Source organism: Myodes glareolus, chromosome 11 (genome assembly GCF_982192425.1).
Source record: "Myodes glareolus chromosome 11, mMyoGla1.1, whole genome shotgun sequence".
Classification (NCBI taxonomy): domain Eukaryota; kingdom Metazoa; phylum Chordata; class Mammalia; order Rodentia; family Cricetidae; genus Myodes; species Myodes glareolus.
The window spans coordinates 59,208,995-59,229,030 of NC_142036.1; the positions used below are offsets into that span (position 1 = coordinate 59,208,995).

The window sequence follows — 20,036 nt, forward strand, 5'->3', positions numbered from 1 at the left end:
TCTTTTATAAATGTAATATTTTTCTTATTGTGAAAATGTATATAGTCTTTATTTTAGAATGTACAATGAAAGTTGTATGATTATTTTAAGTGACAGCATCTTCCCCTTATTTCTGTGGCTCCTATATTTTATGTCACCTGCATTGTCAAATTCCTTCAACCAACACAAATTGTTTCCTTATGATGTTCTGTGACTGAATATATCTTACAAGTTTATACTAACCTTGAAAAATTTTCTTTTTCCCATTTCAAGTTCCACCCAATCTGACTGTTCCACAGGAAAAATCACCTTTGGTCACCAGAGAAGGAGACACAATAGAACTTCAATGTCAAGTAACTGGGAAACCTAAACCAATCATCCTTTGGTCTAGAGCGGATAAAGAAGTCGCAATGCCTGATGGGACAATGCAAATGGAGAGTTACGATGGGACACTGAGGATTGTGAATGTGTCAAGGGAAATGTCAGGGATGTACAAGTGTCAAACCAGCCAATACAACGGATTCAACGTGAAGCCAAGAGAAGCCTTGGTCCAGCTCATCGTACAGTGTGAGTAAATTCCCTTCCCTTTGGTTTCTCTGGGGGAGTAAAGGAGGAGATGACAGCACCTTGGTTTGAATGAAAGAGCTGATTCTTGGCATTGGATAAGTATTAAATGAAAAAAATCAATTACTGTCCAACTTATATGATAATTGTCATTTATCGGGATATTATTTAGCTTTTAGAAAACAGGTCTCTTATATACACATTACGCTCATAATGATGTTTAAGACTAGAGAATCAACAACTCTAATGACTTAAAGGCAACTGAGTACAAACAGCGCAAGATGGAGATGAAAGTGACTGTTAATTAGGTTACTAAGCTCTTTAATTTTCATTTTTCTTTTTTTCAATAATTGCATTCATCTATTTAAAGAATCCTTTTGCCTAAATGTGAATGTCTGATCTTTGAAATGGTCCTTTTGCATGTATGAAGTTGTTACAATAGGTAGCACAATTATCTAGTAATGGAGTGAGTGAGGATCTTAGGTGCTGAATTTTGCGAATTACCTAACGGACAAGTGTTTAATTATGAGCTAAATATGATAATTCTTGAACTGCTTCTATTGAAATTGTGGCTGTGCTTCTTACAAGAACTGTAGACACTATGGGGTTAATATTTGCTCTTAAAATAATTAAATCAATAAATTTAAGAGTTAATAAAAACTGAGCAATATCACTGGCACTGCTTACTTCGAGAAAATGCCTAAAATCAGCACAAGAATGTAAAATTTGATCTTATCATAGCAGATAATGAGAACGATTGTACTGTGGTTTCTATGGTGAGCGGACTGTGATTCAAAAAGATACCAATAGACACCAGGGAAATTCAGCTCTGCTGGTGTAAGTAGAAAGGTACAAGATGCAATGAGAGAGCAGAGTATGGCTGTAAGGACTTCACTCAGAGTCCTGTGTCCATGCCCTGTCAACTCTGAATGCCAAACACCAGCAACCTTTCCAGGTCTGGGCAGGGGTGCGCTGTGTTTCAGGAGTCTCTTTACATAGATTTCGACTCTTTCTGAAGAATCTGATTATGTGTTTGAGAATTTGCCAACTACAAGCAGCTGGCAACTTTCAAAATACTCCCCGGAGAATCAGTTCATGTTCAGGCAACATCATCCCTGTCTGCGGACACATACTCCATGACTACATAAGGCTTGCTTGGACAAAACTAAAATAGCAAACATTGTAAATTTTTCATTATAAAATTATAGTTTTGCCTAATTTTGATAATTGTGGGTGGTAATATAGACATGTATGTGGGTGGTATATAGACATGTGCTCACATGTTCACACAACTAGCCAGACACGTGTGAGCATGCATGTGTAAACCTGAGGTTGACTTTGGGTATCTTCTTCAGTTACTCTCCAGCTTAATTTTTAGACGGAATATCATTGGACATGAAGGTCACAAATTACATGAATGGCTGCCTAGGGGTCAGCCTGTCTCTGATAACCTGGCACTGGGGTCACAGATGAACACCCGACATTTACATGGGTGCTGAGGATCCAGTCTCAAATCCTCAGACGTGTGCCAGAACGCACGCTTCCCTCCTCCTTAGCCCACAAGCTCTTTACACATGTGTATTCCAAGCATGCTGTATTTATGCTATGGCTAATTACTAAAGCTGCTAAATATACGTGAATGCCAGTTGACAAGTATATAAATATATGTTTAAATTTGAAGACAAATATAAATATAGATACATACATGCTTCCTACTTCTGGTGAAAGTGATGTGTCAGGAGCATCTGAGGACATGATGGCTAGTGTTTTGCTACATAGATCATGCTGGCATTGAACTCAGGGAGATCTACTGCCTCTCGAGTTCTAAGACATAGAAATTTAATTAATGTTCTCAGTACTTTCTAACTTGTCATACCAAGTAATGACTTAAATATGATGTTTCCATCAGCCTTCTTTAAGTCATCTTTCTTCCTCTCCCCGTCCCTCTCTTGCTGATCTCTTTCCTCCCCCCAATACCTTCTTTCTGCACTTGTGCCGATGCACTCTGTTATATTCTTTTTAAGTTTTTTGTTCCTCCATTGCTCCCTTAAGGTTTCTCCTCCTCTCACCATCTTCTTCTAATTCATGACCTACAAACGCACATCAAATCTAGGATATGCACATGAGAGAAAATTTGCATTATTTGGTTGGTATTTTTTTGTTTTGAGTCTGGATTATTTTGCTTAATACAATGTTTTCGTAAAATATTTCCTCTAGATGTCATAATTTTATTTTTCCAATAAAATGTCATTATATATATATATATATATATATATATATATATATATATCACACTTCTTACTCATTCATTATTGATAATCTAGGCTAATTCTATTTCTTAAATAACAAATAGTCTTTCAATAAAGTGTAAGTGTAAAGTTTTTTCTTTCTTTTTTTATGTGTTACACTGAAATTGAGACATTTGGGTATACTTTCAGGAGGCAGCATAAGTGGGTCATTTGGTAGTTTTATTTTCAGATTGAGAAATCTTCATGCTAATTTCTATGATAGCTGCATTAGATTATGTTTCCTCAATCTTCTTTAGCTTTTGTTATCATTTCTTTGTTTTCTTTGTTTTGTTTTTGATTTTTTAAAAGTTTTTGGGTTTTTGGTTGTTTTTGTTTTTTTTCCAAGACCGAGTCTTATACTGTAGCCTGGCTATCCTGGGACTCACTATGTAGACCAGGCTGGCCTCAAACTCACAGTGCTCCTCCTACCTCTGACTCTTGAACGCTGGTATTAAATGTGTACACCACTATGTCCAGCCTCATTTTTATTTTTATTGATAACCATTCTGACCAAGTAAAATGGGATCCTAGAATAGTTTTAAATTACATTTTTTTCTGAAAGCTAGTGATGTTAAACAGTTTATAAATGCTTACTGGCCAATTTATTTTTTCTTCTGAGAGCTTCAGTTGAAAAACCCATGTATTGATGGGAAGATTTGAAGTTTGGGTGTTTGGTTCTTTCATTTTTTTTTTATGTGCTGTAGTTATTACCCCTATGCAAAGACCGGCTTCCTTTCATTCAGTAGAGTGTCTCTAATCATTGCTGATTGTTTACTGTGGAGAAACTTGTACTTTTCACATAACATTTGTCAGTTTTAGGGATTATTTCCTTTGCTATTGTAGTCCTTTATATATATAAAAAAGCTCTTGCTAAGCCGATATCTTAAAATTATTCTCCTATATTTTCCCATAGTATTTTTAGTGTTTCAGGTTTTAAATTAAGATCTTTGATGCAGTTGGACAGACTTTTGTACAGTGCAAGAAACATACACCTTGTTTAACTTTGCTTGTTGATATGCTGTGTCCTCACTGTCACATCACCTCTAATTGCAGAAAATGTCCTTTTTCCGTTGTAACTTTTTGACATTTTCATCAAAATTTAACAAGTGGTAGCTGAGTGGATTTATTTTGGAGCTCTTTTCTGTTTTATTTGCTTACATTTTCTTTTTTTCTGCTCTCTTTGTCACTAAGATCGTGTAGTGTACTTTGAGATCAAGTATTGAAATTCATCCATCATTGATTTTTTTGTTTACATTCCACTCCTTTGGTTATTTTATAGGATATTGTCTTTCCATGCAAGCTTTAGGATTATGTTTTCTAATTTTGTGAAGAAGGTCACTGCCACTTTGATTAGAATTGTTTTGAAATTGAAGATAACTTTCAGTAAATAGCTGTCCCTACAATATTAAACCTGCCAACCTGACGTCACTGCAGATCCTTGAATATTCTTGTGCTCTCCTCTGCTTCCTTTTCCACACCTTAGTGTTTTCCTAGAGGGGCCTTTCATTTCCTTAGTTGGACAGGTGTGAGCTTGTGACATAATCATGATGTTTATCATTCTTTGTGGTGATTATATATTAGTTAGGTTAATACGTTCTCTTTTTTATTTTTTTTCCTGTTTACCCACTCTATGTCATTATATGTGTTTTCCTGGTGAGTTGTCTTTTATTTCATGAATATTCCCTGCTTCCATTTAGGAGAAAGTCCTACTGTAGTAGCAAGTATCATTGGTGTTAACTTGCACTAGAAAACATATGTGTATTTTCTTTGTCTCCCCAGTAAGATTCAGAGATAACACAACAAGAGTTCAAATTTGAAAAATTGTTTTATATTCTTTAGAGTTAAGGGTATTAATAAGTAAGGGGTAAAATGAAGATGGTATTGGAAAAAGAGAAAGCTGGGAGTAATTCATGAACAGGAGGGGATGTATGTATGGTAGAGGCATAAAAATGGTACTTGAAACTACTGTAAGAAAAAGGATGAGAATAAAAGTCTAAAATGATGAGTTATAAGCTGAAACGAAACTAAACAATTGAAGTACAACGATATAAACAAAAATAAAAATAAGGAAAAATAAATTGAAAGATATTATAACCTCAGTCACTTCCTTCTTGAGATGACTGAATTGCCTCTTTCTTGTCTGCACCTGCCAAGGAAGACTTTTAAATTCAATAATGGAAGGAAGTTTTAACATGCCTCCCAGACCCCTCTTTAGACACCTTGTCTCAAGTCTCACATTCTATTTTCAGTACCCTGCTAACTAGTTAAGACTTCTTGTGATGAAGGCTCTGAAGGGATGTGAAAGGACCCCTACCTGTGTTTACTGTGTAGTTAGACTATCTTTTCCCAGACCCTCCTGTGAAGCTGTTCAGCATACTAATACCATCCCCTATTGTTACTTGCCCAGGTAATATCAGGGTTCTTTCTGTCAACTCAGTCTTGGATGTGTGTGGTGGTTTGAAAGAAAATGCCCCCAAAAGGATTGGCACTATTGGGACGTGTGACCTTGATGGGGTAGGTATGGTCTCATTGGAGGGAATATGTGACTGTGGAGGCAGGTTTTGAGGTCTCATATATGGTCAAGCCATGTCCAATGAGTCAGTTCACTTGCTGTTGCCTGCTGATCAAGATGCAGAATCCTCAGCTCCTTCTCCAGCACCATGTCTGCTTGCATGCTACCGTGTCTCTCCATGAAGATCACGGACTAGACCTCTGAAATTAAGCCATTCCAATGAAATGCTTTCCATTATAAGAATTGCTGTGATCATAGTGTCTCTTCACTGCATGTACAGTTTCTATTAGAAACCCCAACTAAGACAGCATGTATAGAAACTTTCAGCCTCCAACTCCACAGCCTGTGTCACACCAAATGTCCCTTTTCTAGTGATGTTTCCACAGCCCCTGCTTCTATTCCTGCAGCTCAATCAGTCTCTTTGTAATTAGTCAGTGCTTTCCTGTTCAGTGGATCTGTAAGGGAAGGGACAGTATTTTAACTTCTAAACAAAGCAATAGAAAAACTTGAAGAGCTGTATCTTTTCACAGTCTGTGTACTGTATACTTTCTAAGAATGATCTGTCTCTTATTCTCAGTCTCCTGAACAATGCAATCTGATATTATTTCTTCGCCTCTACCTTGGCTTCGGTTGCTCCCTTTCCATGGTCACACAAATTCTTCAAATCCTTCAAGTGTGTCTAAGTCCTTTTCCATCAGGGTGAATCTGGAGCCTTGAACACTGAGTTAAAAAAATAGAAAAAGTCAACAACAAAGCATTCCTCCCTTGCGTTCTTTGGTCAAGGTATTTTATCACAACGGATGACGAGTAGCTACGACAGTTGCCTGCCACAGAACTCTGCTGGATTTCTGTCTAGAGAGCTAATGTGATCAGCACAGAGATAATATGTGAACTGAACATTTTTACAATGAACTCACTTTTTTCAATAAAGTTCCTTGTTTCTTGTGACCTTTAGTTTCCATTCATAACATAAATTGCCTTTATGAATATTGAAAGGCTGCATTAGAAGCCTGAATGACATATTCTAACTTGGTTTAAAAATGTATAGGCAAGGAAGGTCTGAACACTCTTCCCTAGGTGCCGCTCCAGTACGCCCTTCTGAGGGAACACCCATGTAGAATCTTTTTTTTTTAACTCACAGGGTCTTGATTTTACAAACCTACATTATACAATAGATGTGCCTCTCAGTGAGTGTCTTCACTTTTCTAGTCATTAGTTTTCTTGTTTGCAAACAAAGGGAAATATTTGCATTTTTCATTAGTGTTTACAGTCTCAAACTAGCTTAGATAGGGTTTCTATTGCTGGGACGAGAAACCGTGGCCATAATAAGTCTTATAAAGTAGAGCATTTAATTGAGACTGGCTTACAGTTCATCATGGTGGGAAGCATGGCATCGTGTAGGCAGACATGGTGCTGGAGAAGGAGCTGAGAGTTCTACCTCTTTATCCACAGTCAGCAGAAGGAGACCATGTACAAAGCTAAGCAAAACTTGTATATAGGAGACCTCAAATCTCTCCCCCACAGTGACACACTTCCTTTAACAAGGCCATACCTACCCCACCCTACTAATACTGTCACTCACTATGACCCAAGCGTTCAAGCCCATGAGTGTATTGGGACCATATCTATTCAAATTACCACACAAACTATACTAAGAAATACCAAGGGAAGTGCAAACCACAAAAAAGAGAATGGGAAACATAATTATTAGTATGATTTTCATTTTTTTAAATATATATCCTCTGCTAAAAATCCATTTCCTGCTTACAGATTAGTCATCCTATTTCCTACTTAACTTAGTAAGGCTGTTATAACAAAAATAATAAAAACTGGATAGCTTATGCATTCCAGATATTTCTTCCATTTCTGAAGCTATGAAATCCATGATCAAGTGTGAAGTCCCTATCCCTTCCTCATAGAGGCCACTTGCTTTTCTTTCTTTTGTTTTGCTTTTTTTTGTATTTATTTATTTATTAAAAATTTCCACCTCCTCCCTGCCTTCCTTTTCCCTTCCCTCCCCACGTCCTCCTCCCTCTCTAGTCCTAAGAGCAGTCAGGGTTCCCTGCCCCGTGGGAAGTCCAAGGTCCTCCCTCATCCATCCAAGTCTATAAAGGTGAGCATCCAAACAAACCAGGCTCCCACAAAGCCAGTCCATGCAGTAGAACCAAAACCCAGTACCATTGTCCTTGGCTTCTCAGTCAGCCTTCATGGCCAGCCACATGCAGAGTGTCCAGTTTGATCACGCGGTACATTGGAAAGCACTATCTCTGTGACACCTGTTTAAAGGGCACTAATCTCATGTGTGCAATTGGGCCTTCTCCGAAGCTCCACTTTCTAGTACCTGCAGAAACCAGAAACGATTGGAGTGGAGAAACAAGTGTTCAGATCAGAACACTTTCTCATATTTGAAGAATGATTCCTTCCTACTGTGCTCTAATTCCTTTGCTTGTCAAAGCAATGTGTGTGCGTGTGTGTGTGTGTGTGTGTGTGTGTGTGTGTGTGTAGGTTTTCAGCAGGGTTGGGATTGAACTTGGGTATTCAAATACCTTATAACTTTTAGCATCATAGTACTTTTATATGTGTGTGTTTGTGCAATTTTTTTTATTTCTTAGTCAAGAAGCAGGTTTCCCAAAGAACAGTATAGAGACAAGTTCTCTTTGATAATACATCCTCAGGTTTTTCTTCCCACTCTACAGTATACTCTGCCTGAAAGTGGGTTGAGAAAGGCTCCTGGTTTCCTAAAAAGATGTTAATACATTTGCTGCACATTTTTCCTATTTTTAATGTTAATGGTTGTTAACGAGAACTCTACATTTTTTATACAGCATTACTTTGTTTGGATTAAATGGTTGTATTAGCTCTTTTGTTGTTTTCAGTAGTTATTGGAAGCGTTAATCAAGTGAACCCTGAGGCCATGTTAACATTTTGAAAACATTAATATTTATATTTTTTCCCAGCCTGCCCATGGCCTCCTCCTTGATCCTAAGACCTTTTGTTTACCAAAAAGAAACAATTGCGCTTATAGGATACCATTCAATTTAAACTCTGTATTAATAATTTATGGAGATATTATCTCAGATCAACATATCCTATACATTAATATACATAGTTTACTTAACCCATTTATGAATTTCCCTTACTCCTAAGTATTTGAAAATTTAAGTTCCTATGTATGCAAATTACATTTTCAGGAAATTTTTTGAGTAAATTTACTATAGCTAAACTGGCCTCTCATTCTCCTACTTTGAGTTTCTTCGTTCTTCTGAAGAATAGAACAATTGACAACCATCTAAGGGATAATGAATGCCTGAGAAACTATCCCTGAAAACAGTAAGGGGCTCTCCCACTCTCTACAGACATTCTCAAAACAGAGCAGGAAGCCTGTGCTTTAGACTCAGTAAGCATCACCTGGAAAAAGATGAAATCATCTAGCCTATGGTTCCTGGGAAGAAAATCAGCACAGTTTCTCTTTCTGCTTCAGCCTCTGTTGCCGTCTGAATTGAGATTCAGGAAGAGATTGCTTAGGGAAAGTGTATCTATTAAAAGTGCTTTATTAAAGCATGTTTACAAAATTGGAACAGGAAAAAGCTGGGTTTAGCAGAATGATTAAATGCACAGCTTAACCCAGCCAAAATTTGTGTTTCATCAGCCCAGTTCTCTAAGAAGTACTTCTGTCTAACATGATTGTGTAGAATTTCAAGCAGTGGTCACAGCATCCCATACCTACAAAGCTGCCATACCTGAACCTTTCAGGTACGGCGTAAACTGAGTGTTTGTGAACTGGAACATGTATCATCTCTTTTTCAGGGGAAATGTCCCATCTTTCTCCCCTTTTCACTTCATGAATGAATTCTCAAATAAATGAGAACAGACATATAATTGTCAAAATTCTTTTTCTTTGTATTCATTCATAATATGTCAAAGATCTTTCTTTCAAAATGTAGAATTTAGGTATTACTAAATACTTTGAGAGTTCTTATAAAATAAAAATATAGTAACAATAGACCATTAAAATATATTACAGTGGTGAACAATAACATGTCCCATAAGCAAACCCATATGACTGATCCCAGCACTGTAAAAATAAAAAAGCAAAACAACAACAACAACAACAGCTGGGAAATTCTAACACTCCAGCAGGTGATACTCTTACAGAGAACTCCATCTACCAAGGGGGTCTGGTCACATGGGATTTTAGCTTCTATTTTCTTAGGATCTTCATCTTCATTGACAGTCCATTGTTCAATGCAAATTTGATTATTTTACTTTGTGTGCGTGAATATTTTGATTCCAGGTACATCTGTGCACCACATATGTGCCTTGTGCCCATGGGGTCAGAAGAGGGCACTGAATCACTTCTAACTCAACCACATGTGAGCAATTATGTGGGTGCTGGCAACTGATCCTGGGTCCTCTACGAGAACAAGTACTCTTAAACCACTGAGCCATATACCCAACCCACATTGTAATATCTAATTCCAACTGTAGATATCTTGTTTTATATATATTATATTAGATTTTATTTTATTGTACTCAGTGTATTTTGCATGCAAATGGATGGAAATAGAAAACGCTTTACTGAGTGAGGTAACCCAGACCCAAAAAGAGGAATATGGTATGTACTCACTCATAAGTGGATTCTAGCCATAGTTAAAGGTCTTTGAGTCTATAATTTGTGATCCTAGAGAAGCTAAATAAGAAGGTGAACCTGAAGAAAATCATATAGTTATCCTCCTGGATAGTGGAACTAGGCAAGATTGCCAGGCAAACTCGGGTGCATGGGGGGTGGGGAGGGTGGAAGTAAGGGAAGATGGTCAGGGAGAGGGGAGAGGGGGAGGATTGGGGAAGGCTTGGGGGAATGGGAGGGGGGAGGGAGGAAGGATGGTTGGGGGAGCAGGGAGGTTTATATCTCAGCTAAGGGAGCCATTTTAGGGTTTGCAAGAGACTTGATTCTGGAGGGGTTCCCAGTAAAAATTAAATAAAAAAATAAAAAAAATTAAAAAAACTCAGTGTTTTTCAAATTGTGCTTACCATACCAAAATCACCTTTAGCTATAACTCCTTTGACCAGCATGAGATAATTTGAACTGAATTTAACCTCCGAATGTCTCACAGGAATCTAGAATAGAACATACAGTTTCCCACCAGGCCTTATAACTCCCCATCTCCCAGAAAACTCTTTTTTTTATTTAATGTGTTTATCTGAGATTCTTTTATTTATTTATTTATTTTTATTTGTTTGTTTATAAAAATTTCCACTTCCTCCCCTCCTCCCCATACCCTCCCATTCCCCCCACTCCCTCTCTCCCCCCCCCCACTCCCTCTCCTCCTCCCTCTCCAGTCTGAAAACTCTTAAAAATATAGGAGATCAGGCATGGTGGCACATGCCTTTAATTTCAGTACTTAGGATAAATGGCCAAGTAAGTCTCTATGAGTTCAAGATGCACCTTGTCTACATAGAGAGTTCCAGGCCAGCCAGAACTACATAGTGATACCCTGTCTCGAAACACACAAACACGCACACACACACACACACACACACACACACACAGAGAGAGAGAGAGAGAGAGAGAGAGAGAGAGAGAGAGAACTTTTGGTTGTTTGGGGTTGTTTGTCTGTTTGCTGCCTCCTTAACTCTGGGATTCAAGACTTGCACCACCACCACCACTCACAAGGAAAGGAATATTTTTCATCATGATTTGAGAAAGAATTCTTCTTGAGTCTTGTGAGGGGGGGGGGGGTCAGGGATACTGTAAAAATGGCAGATTTTTGTAGTGCTTCCCTTAACGCCCTTTTCCTGCCAGCTTGTAATTAGTTGTTGGAAGAGATGATCCTAGTTTGCTAATTGTAGGGTTTTGAGGCATCCCTAATTTCCAATCTTTACATTTTGAGACTGCAACCTTTTCCATGTCATGACAACAAAACATATCTCCACGTATGGTCAAATATTCTTGAATTGACCACAAGAACCCTAGACCAAGAGCCACTGCACTGGTGATGACCCCTGTACGAGGAGACAGAACTGCAGAGGGGATGGAATCTGGTGGAGTATCCTCTGCCAGGGATCCCCATGTGTAGACCCGTAGCATAGACACCATTTCCAGAGGCCTTGAAGAAGCCTGCCAGTTACAAGAGTTACTTCACAGAGTTCAAAGCTTTGTGATACCCTCTCTCAGTAGCGTCCTCACTCAGAAGCATTGCTCGACAGGAGTCATGACTGACTCCGCCCTTCTCATGTCATTAGTACATCAGTGCTAGAATCCTGCAGAAGAGAGTTCCAATGTGGAGGACCAAATCAGAGCTTTTTTCTCCCTTCATCCTTCCCATTTTCTCTGCAATCTCATCTGTCAAGGAACCAGCGCAGGTCTCTTAGAGTATCCAAATTGTTGTTGTTTGTTTGATTTTTTGGTTTTTTTTAAAATTTGGTCCCATTTTTATTTTCTACACAAACAAGTATTATTCTAACAAAGTTATTTCAGAATAGAAATTGTCTATAAAGTGCTGTCTGTATTTTTTCTTGTAGATTCTTTGGCTATTCATTTGAATAGGAAAATCTATATCTTACACTGTCCCATCAATCCATTCTCATTCTCCTTTAAAAAAATCCCTTTTTTTTCTGGTGTACAAGTCCTTCCTTGAACCCTTCAGTATTGTAGTGAACAAAGGCAAAATTTCTTCAAATTGAAACTTCTGGGTTTAACCAAGAAATGCATTGTGAAATTTAAAGAAATGCCTACTTGATTAGAAACTTGATACTTGCTTTAACTATGAAAATTACTTTCTCTTTGTTTCAAAAACTATTTGCAAAGAGAAAGTTGCCATGTACTTTTCTCGAAAATGAGTAAGTAGAATATTTTATTATTATTATTTATTATCTTAGGAATTGAAGCACAAAGTGGTTTTCTTGAAAGCAATCTAAAATGTTAGAGCAGTTTATAATTATTTTTATTACATTATGTGTGTGTTAAGGACAGCTTGTAAAAGTTGCTGTAATCCTGTACTGGAGAACACTGAATGCAGATCATCAGGCTTGGTTGCAACACTTTGCATGCTGAGACATCACTTCGACCCCTGAGTAGAATGTTTAGAATGGGGGAGATAATGATACAAAATTAATAAAGAAAGAACATTTTGAAAGTAGAGAATTGAAGAGTATGTTAGAAAAATGTGAAGTTTCTCCTCATTTCTCTGCATGACATAGCAGAAGCAACCGTGCAGTATTCTCTTGTACAGTTTCAGCTTCCTTATGTCCATTCTTAGCAACTATTTCCCTGCATTCCTAATGTCTGAGCATATGAGCTCATCTACACTACAGAATTTCCTAGTGTGTAGCAAGCAGTTATTGATGTTGAGCAGTATAGCTCAAGTAAAAGATAGGAGTTATTTCAGTAGGCGATATTTTTATATCAGGTGCTCACATGAAACCTTAACATGCAAATGCATCAACCAATAACCAACATATGTACATAGGTGACGATGCACATGGTATAATACCAGAACCATGACTGTGTATTCAACATTTCTATGCTTTTATTATCCCTCCATTTTCCTGGATGCCTCAGTGTTAGCTCCATACAAAGAACATGTTCTTTGAATCAACATTTATTCTTGCTAATTCAGTCTTTCATCCATGTTTTTTTTTTAATGACAGCAAAGTATATATGGATTCTATTTTAATCCTATAGTTATGCTTGGGTTGCTATTTTTTTCCTCCTCCCTAAATCACATTTTCTTCCTACGGTTTCCTGATCCACACTCTCTTACTTGGCGATGTAAAGGCTTATCGGCACTGTGCAAATTCTCCCCAAAATGTGTGTGAGAGACATTCAGCTGGCTTCTGCAAAATGTCAAGATAGTTTCCTGATGAACCTAAGATCTGATATAACTAAAATAAAACTCATAGTATTTCTCCTGAGTTATTTTTTTCTCTTCTGGGAACTCATACTCCACCTACCAGGACCCCTCTCATCGGTATTCAGGTTCATAGTCACCAGCTCTTTTTCCGATCCCCAAATATGCGTGTGAAACTGGGTTATCACATTCTGGAATTAAAGATTTTACTTAACGTACACATTTTTACAGTCCCCATAATTTCTCTAAAATACATTTTTTAATGTTTGACATGATAAAATATCAGCTAACAAACAAATACAAATTAAATATGTTGATGCTTGAAAAGGATTTTAGTTCAGTATTTAGTTCGAAGTCAGCATATCCATTATTTCATATCTTATAAACCCTCTCTGAGTAAATTCTGACTTCTTGATTATAATTTTCAGTTTCAACATAAAAAAATGTATCTTCTGTAAGAAATTCCTACCATTTTCTCGGTGCTTCTGTCGCCTCATCGTTTGTCATGCATAGAACTGAAGTCACCTTCAGGGATCACATTCTTCATCACCGTCAAGGCGTCACCCGGTTGCCATGTCTTCCACGGTGCAGTCTGCAGTCACCTGCAGTTTTGTTAATAGAAGTGTGCTATCACACTTGCCATTTTTTTGACATGGACTGAGAAGGACTATAGGGAAATCAGAATACATGGATAGGGAAATGTGAATTTATGGGATAGAATCTAATTTTGCAGAAAACTCTAAAGTTTTGCATTGCCCATTTTAGTTACGTAACCTTCCATGGCTCCCCATCTCCTTACCTCCACATATCAAAATAATCTCCAAATAAACTCAAGTTCAAAAATTGCTACCCAAACTTATTTACAGTCAACATATGAATAACAAGGTGTGTGTGTGTGTGTGTGTGTGTGTGTGTGTGTGTGTATGTAATAATTTCAGGAATCTCTATGAAATTGCTTGCTTAAATTAAGAAAGAGAATTAAACTTCTTTGCAATACATTTTTAGTATAAAAATTAAACTCAGATATGTTACAATGACAAAACGAGAAAAATCTACTTGAAAATTAACAGCACAATTATGTGCATGTGGCTCCTAGAGAAAACAATTGCACAGCTGAAAAAAAAAACATAAGGGTGGGTGACAAGGTTTAAATTCCTGGTGATTTAATTTATAAAAAAAAATTGACTATATTCTTCCCCTTTGTTTGTTTCATGATTAATTCTCATTTAGAATAAGAATGGTTACTGAGTAGAACCCTAAGTCCATAAACTTATCCAAATTTCATGCACATAGAACTCTGTAATTTTCCAATTAATTGCTTCTAAAGAAGATGAATATGTGATCTTATTAAATATAGTTTGCGAAGTTCATTCTTGATGTAACCAAACAACCACATAAATACAAAGAGAGAAATATGTTGTAGCTCTTTGGAAATCAGCTTAATTGACTGCATTTTGGCTCCACATCTGTCCCTGTGTAGATATTTTCTGTGCTTATCTGAAGAAAATAAATTTTACCAAGGAATAAAAAGATCCTGTTGTCTGCAAATTAGTGTGCCTTTCTTCACTGCCATTTCACAACAGATGCTCCATTTTAATTTACATTTCCCTTTTCTTTAGCAAGTACCCTGCTTTGAAAAGTTTGTAACTTTTTTCCCTAAAAGCATCCTGGGTTTTTTTTCCTTTTTTTTTTTTTTTAAAAAAAAAGTTCTGCTTCCAGTGTTTTAAATACATGATGCAAATTTGTTTGGATAAGAAAATTAGTTGGTTCAGCAAAGACACATTGATATTTCCCTGCTGCTGAAAAATTTGGTTTAAAGTGTCTATTTTAAAAATATCTTGGACAGCTCTCAGAGTCTGGGGAAAACTTTTTTCTTGGGCAGTTTTGTGTGTGCATGTGTGTCTGTGTGTGTGTGTGTGTGTGTGTGTGTGTGTGTGTGTGTGTATCTGTGTGTGTGTGAGAGAGAGAGAGAGAGAGAGAGAGAGAGAGAGAGAGAGAGACAGAGAGACAGAGAGACAGAGAGACAGAGACAGAGACAGAGAAAGGAAACACATAAAGGTCAAAGAACAACTTAGGAATTGTTTGTCAGGCATGCCTTCTACCTTGGTCATATCAACTTTATATTTTTGTTCATTTGTTATTTTGAGTCAGCATGTCTCAGGGGCCTGAATCTGGGAGAGTGGCTAGTCGGCTTGCCAGCAAGCCCTGGGGATCTGCCTGTCTCCACCTTCCCAGTGAAGTGATAATGAGAGGTGCCACCATGCTTAGTGCTTTTAGCAGGGGTTCTGGTGTCATACTGCTGCTTCTACAGCAAGCACACTGCCAGTGTTCTTTGCCCAGTTAATAGTTTTTCTTTCAGGAAGTTGCTCCCTCTTCCTCTCCTCTTTCTTTCTTCATTCCTCCCTCCCTCTCTATACCATCCTCCTTCCACCCCATTCCTTTCTAAACCTCTGTCTCTTATTTTGCTTTCCTTCCATTTTCATTTTCCTTCTCACTCTGTTTCACACACCACACACACACACTATACCCTCCACCTCATGCATGCTTAAATATAGATATGCATTTAAGAGATATTTTTAGAATTCATTGTCCGTTATTTGAAAATGGAACATACCTCAGAACTCGTCCCTTGTGAAAAATCAGGCATGATTTCTGAAAAATTCCAGGAGGTCATCATCTTTGCATTCTTTCATTCCTGTTAAGATGGATATCAGGCCCATAGTCATTCTGTAATTAGATCTTCACCGTTGTTTTTTTTCTAATCTGGTTATCAACAACTAAATAACCCAGGGTTTATTAAGAATCATATTTGAGGGGACTGGAGATAAGGCTCAGTAGTTAAGAGCACTGGCTGCTCCTTCAGAGGTCCTGAGTTCAACTTCCAGCAACTGCATTGTGCAATACAACCATCAGTAATGAGATCTGGTGCCCTCTTCTGGCATGCAGGCAAACAGAACACAGTACAAACAATAAAAAAAATAAATCTTTAAAAAAAATTACACCTGCAAGGTCATTTAAAAAATGAATCCCATTTGATCTAACACTGATATACTTACTAACAGTGTTAGATAGAAACCCATATTGAAAACACCAATCACATTTTCTTTATGGTATGTGTGTGTGTGTGTTTGTATGCATCTACATTTGAATTAAAATTACCAGTGTTTTGCATTTTCTACATTTTCACTTTTCTACTTTTGTTTTTGAGAAGGGAATTGCAAAGTTGGGCTCATGATTTCAATAAAATTCAAAGATGAGCCTGAAATCAAAGTTAATGGAAATAAAATATGTGTAGCCTCCCTTGTAACAATAATAACTGTATATATGTTCAGTAGTCATGATTTCCTAGAATATTTCCCCATTTTAGCAAGCAGCTATTATTTCAAATTCTATTTTCCATAAAAAGGAATGTTTCAGAATCTTTTACAATTTTAAAGGCAAGAAAAGCTGAAATAACAATGAATTAAAACCAATTGCAAATTGTATCTGATAGTAACTTGTCTCTTATGCTTTCTATGACTATTTTGTATATTTCCTTATTTCCTGAAAATTAGTCAAAAGGACTATTCTTCTTACATTTTAGGAGCTCAGGATATTGACATTGCACTGAATCTTAAGGTGGTTACATAATCTATGTAGTTAAATAATTGATTCTTTCTGTTCTAAGGTAATAACAATATTGTATTTTCACAGAAAGCAGTATATAAATCAGACAACTGCAATAAATTATGTCAATAAATGTTTATTTTTAATTAGTTTTCTCAATAAATATTAATTTTGTCAATAAAATTTTATCAATTTTTTTCTGCTAGGCTACCTTTAATCCACATGAGAATTAAAGGTGATCTATGCTCTAATTTAATGTGTAAACAGACCAAAAAACCGCTAAACTAAATTTCATGACAAGTTATGTATCACACAAGGAGTGAAGTCAGAGAGTCTGTTGTCCCTGCTGTGGGTCTTTACATTCATATCCATCCATATTAGCAGGGGAGTGTGAACAATTAGAAACATTCCCTTCATCATACTTTGTTTTCCTCTTTCAGCTTAATCTGTGTGCATAATGACTTGGGTTTTCTAGATAATTGGGCAAGTTGCCTACCCTATCGCTGCCTAGTATTTCTGAGATTTTCTTATGGCTCCCATTCTTCCTCCATGCCATTTAAAAGTCTCCAGTGTTTTCAACAACTACTCCACATTATCTGTCAACAACTGCAATTTTCCTCTCCCATAAACATCATTGTTGGTCATAATCTCCTCTCATACTTCTCTGGAGCTGGTTTAATCAGAGACTAAGAATCTGAACAGATTTCTGAAAACAACCTACCCATTAGAGAGAAGGTAAAGTAAAGGACATGGAGAGAAGGAGACCCTCTAAGGGTGGACGATCAGTGTCAGTAGATAGCTTCCATTCATCTTTGCCTCCATGAATATTCTCTCCGGTAGAATGTCCAGCACTCACCCAGCAACATCTGTAATTCCTGACCAAGTCCTGGGAATGGCAGGATGCACAGGTTTGTGTTGAACGCTGTGCAGTGGTGCATTTGTTCTCATAATTACCATCTTCTCTGCAGACTACCCTGCCACACAAAGACCAGTTGTTAAAGGACTCACTCTAAATAAGAAGTCATTTATCACTCTCAGCAAATTACGTTTCTACAGCATATAGTAACTTTGGTCTTGAAACAGTAGATGTACTTCCTTTCTCAGTATTGATGGACATCACATCACGTTGTGCGGCAGTAGTGGTGTGTGTACACATGCATATCTTTGTGCATATTTGTGCACATTTGCTGCCTGGGTGCCAATCAACACAGATAAGGGAGAACGAAGGGAAGAAAAGTATAGAGCAACCAACGCCAAAATATTGAGTCTAAAATCTAAGATGGGGCAAAAAAGGTAATATCAAAGAAAATATAGATATTTTGTCAGGGATGCCCCTTTGAACAGTGTAATGCCATGCAGGTCCTATTTCATGCCATGCTTGTGAAGTCCCTCAGGAAAATTCAAAAGGAAAATTCAAAGGTAGTATTGATTTAAGAAAATGAGTGATCCACTTGCCAGAAGAGAGGAGCAGGGCATATTTCTCTAACACTGGAGGACAAAAGAAAACTTCCTTTAATAGCTGTGTTTCTTTGTTTTTTTTTCTAACTTTATGTGAAACTCAAAATCAGGAGAATTTTATTTATTCTTTTCTAACAAAGGAAATTGTATAAGTTTATGTAGATGCTGCAACTATGACCACATAGGTTAGGAAAATCCCAAGGTATCCTTCCTTCACTCCCCCTGGTTCTATCTTCTGTTTCTGTATTACTTTTATAGCTGACAGACTATGGGATTAAAAAGGTATTTTATTGATTATTATATGCATTTGCTACTTAATTTATGAGATTCTTCAGAGTATTCTCAGAAGAAAATTACATATTAAGATTCAATTTTAATTAAATGAAAAATACTTCATTGTAATTATTTGTGGGGAGGAGTGTTTTACATAAGTAGATGTCTGTGTTCCATGTATGTGCCTGCTGCATTTGGAGGCAAGGAGACCTTGCCAGATCACCTAAACTGGAGTTACTTGTGGGTTTCAAGAACAGAACATGGTCCTCTGCAGGAGCATAAAGTGTTTTTGACTGTTGAGTCTGGTCTATAGAGTGAGTTTCAGGACAGGCTGCAAAGCTACATAGAGAAACCCTGTCTCAAAAGAAAAAAATAACTTGTCTTTAAGGAGTATGAAGTTAGGAAAATGCTTTTCTATGATAAGTCTGAAAAATCAGTTCCACAGATTAAAAAAAAATCAAAAACCAATGAACCAAAATTTTTGAATTAAAGAATTAGAGGTCACCAATTTGAAAGATCGCAGGGGAGAGAGGAACATGGAGAGCTTGGAGGTAGGAAAGGAAAGAAGAAGTGATGCAATTATAGTATAATCTCAGAAAATAGCAAAATTATTCTGTAGAAGTGAATCACAATAGGTGACTAGAAATCAAAACAGGAGGGAGAGGTGTAGACGTGTGACACCTTCTACCTTTCCTGAGTGAGAAGCTGCCTTGCAGAGTATAGGCTGAATTCCCTAGTTGATCCCTAGATTCAACTCAAGTTAAAGTTTTGATGACACATCTCACCCAACATCTTACCAGCAATGTATATGCATAATCACCAAATGAAAGCACCAAAGGACCTTCCCTGCTTACTGGGGTCATTTGCAGTTTGCGACCCTTCACAGAGGGTTGGTGTCCTTTGCTCATCTTACTCCCGACTCTAATGGTTTGGGCTGCGCTTCTTTTGTTACCCTAGCTTCCTGAAGTTCTGCTTTCCTTTATTTTGTCTTGTCTCACCTTCCTCAAACTCTTCCTCACCTTTGAAGTACATCTTGGACACCGTAGTCTTAGATCACCGCCTCTTCCTTTCTTTTCTAGCTTAATTGATCTTGGCCTCAGTTTGACTATCTAACTTACCAGTTTCATGTTTTCACCGTGTCACAAGCAAATCACACTTTAACTTGGGCTCTCATGCCTGTCAGTGGGTGCAGAGCTCCTTAGTTATGGCTTTTCTCTGTCCCCTCCCCACTGCTGCCACGGTATTCAGTTTTCCTGTTACCAGTAATTGCCATGCTTCCGTCTACTTCCCTTTTGATGACTATTTGTTATGTAGACTTCTCTTTGCCCTTCACCTGACCATACTACATACCACTTCGATCGGAATAATTGATTTGAGTCTTCCACTGAGGTATGTCCTCATGCCTCTAGACTCAAGTCATCAACAAGAACATCAATAAAAACAGAAATTGCATTTGTGGAAAACTTTATAACGAACATTACAGCAAACTCTTTGCGTGCACTGTTT

At 37.4% G+C, this 20,036-nt stretch overlaps 1 protein-coding gene across 2 annotated transcripts in view; it reads left to right on the forward strand.

Moving 5' to 3' along the window:
- The window catches only part of Mdga2 (MAM domain containing glycosylphosphatidylinositol anchor 2), a 762,902-nt gene that overhangs the window by 586,963 nt on the left and 155,903 nt on the right, over nt 1-20,036 (forward strand). For both annotated transcript variants that reach the window (XR_015004446.2, XM_048415642.3), the window contains exon 8: nt 253-546. Coding sequence is in view for 1 of the 2 variants with exons in the window: in XM_048415642.3 (XP_048271599.1) it covers nt 253-546 (294 nt within the window). In the remaining variant the exon portion in view is untranslated. The remainder of the gene's footprint in view (nt 1-252; nt 547-20,036) is intronic.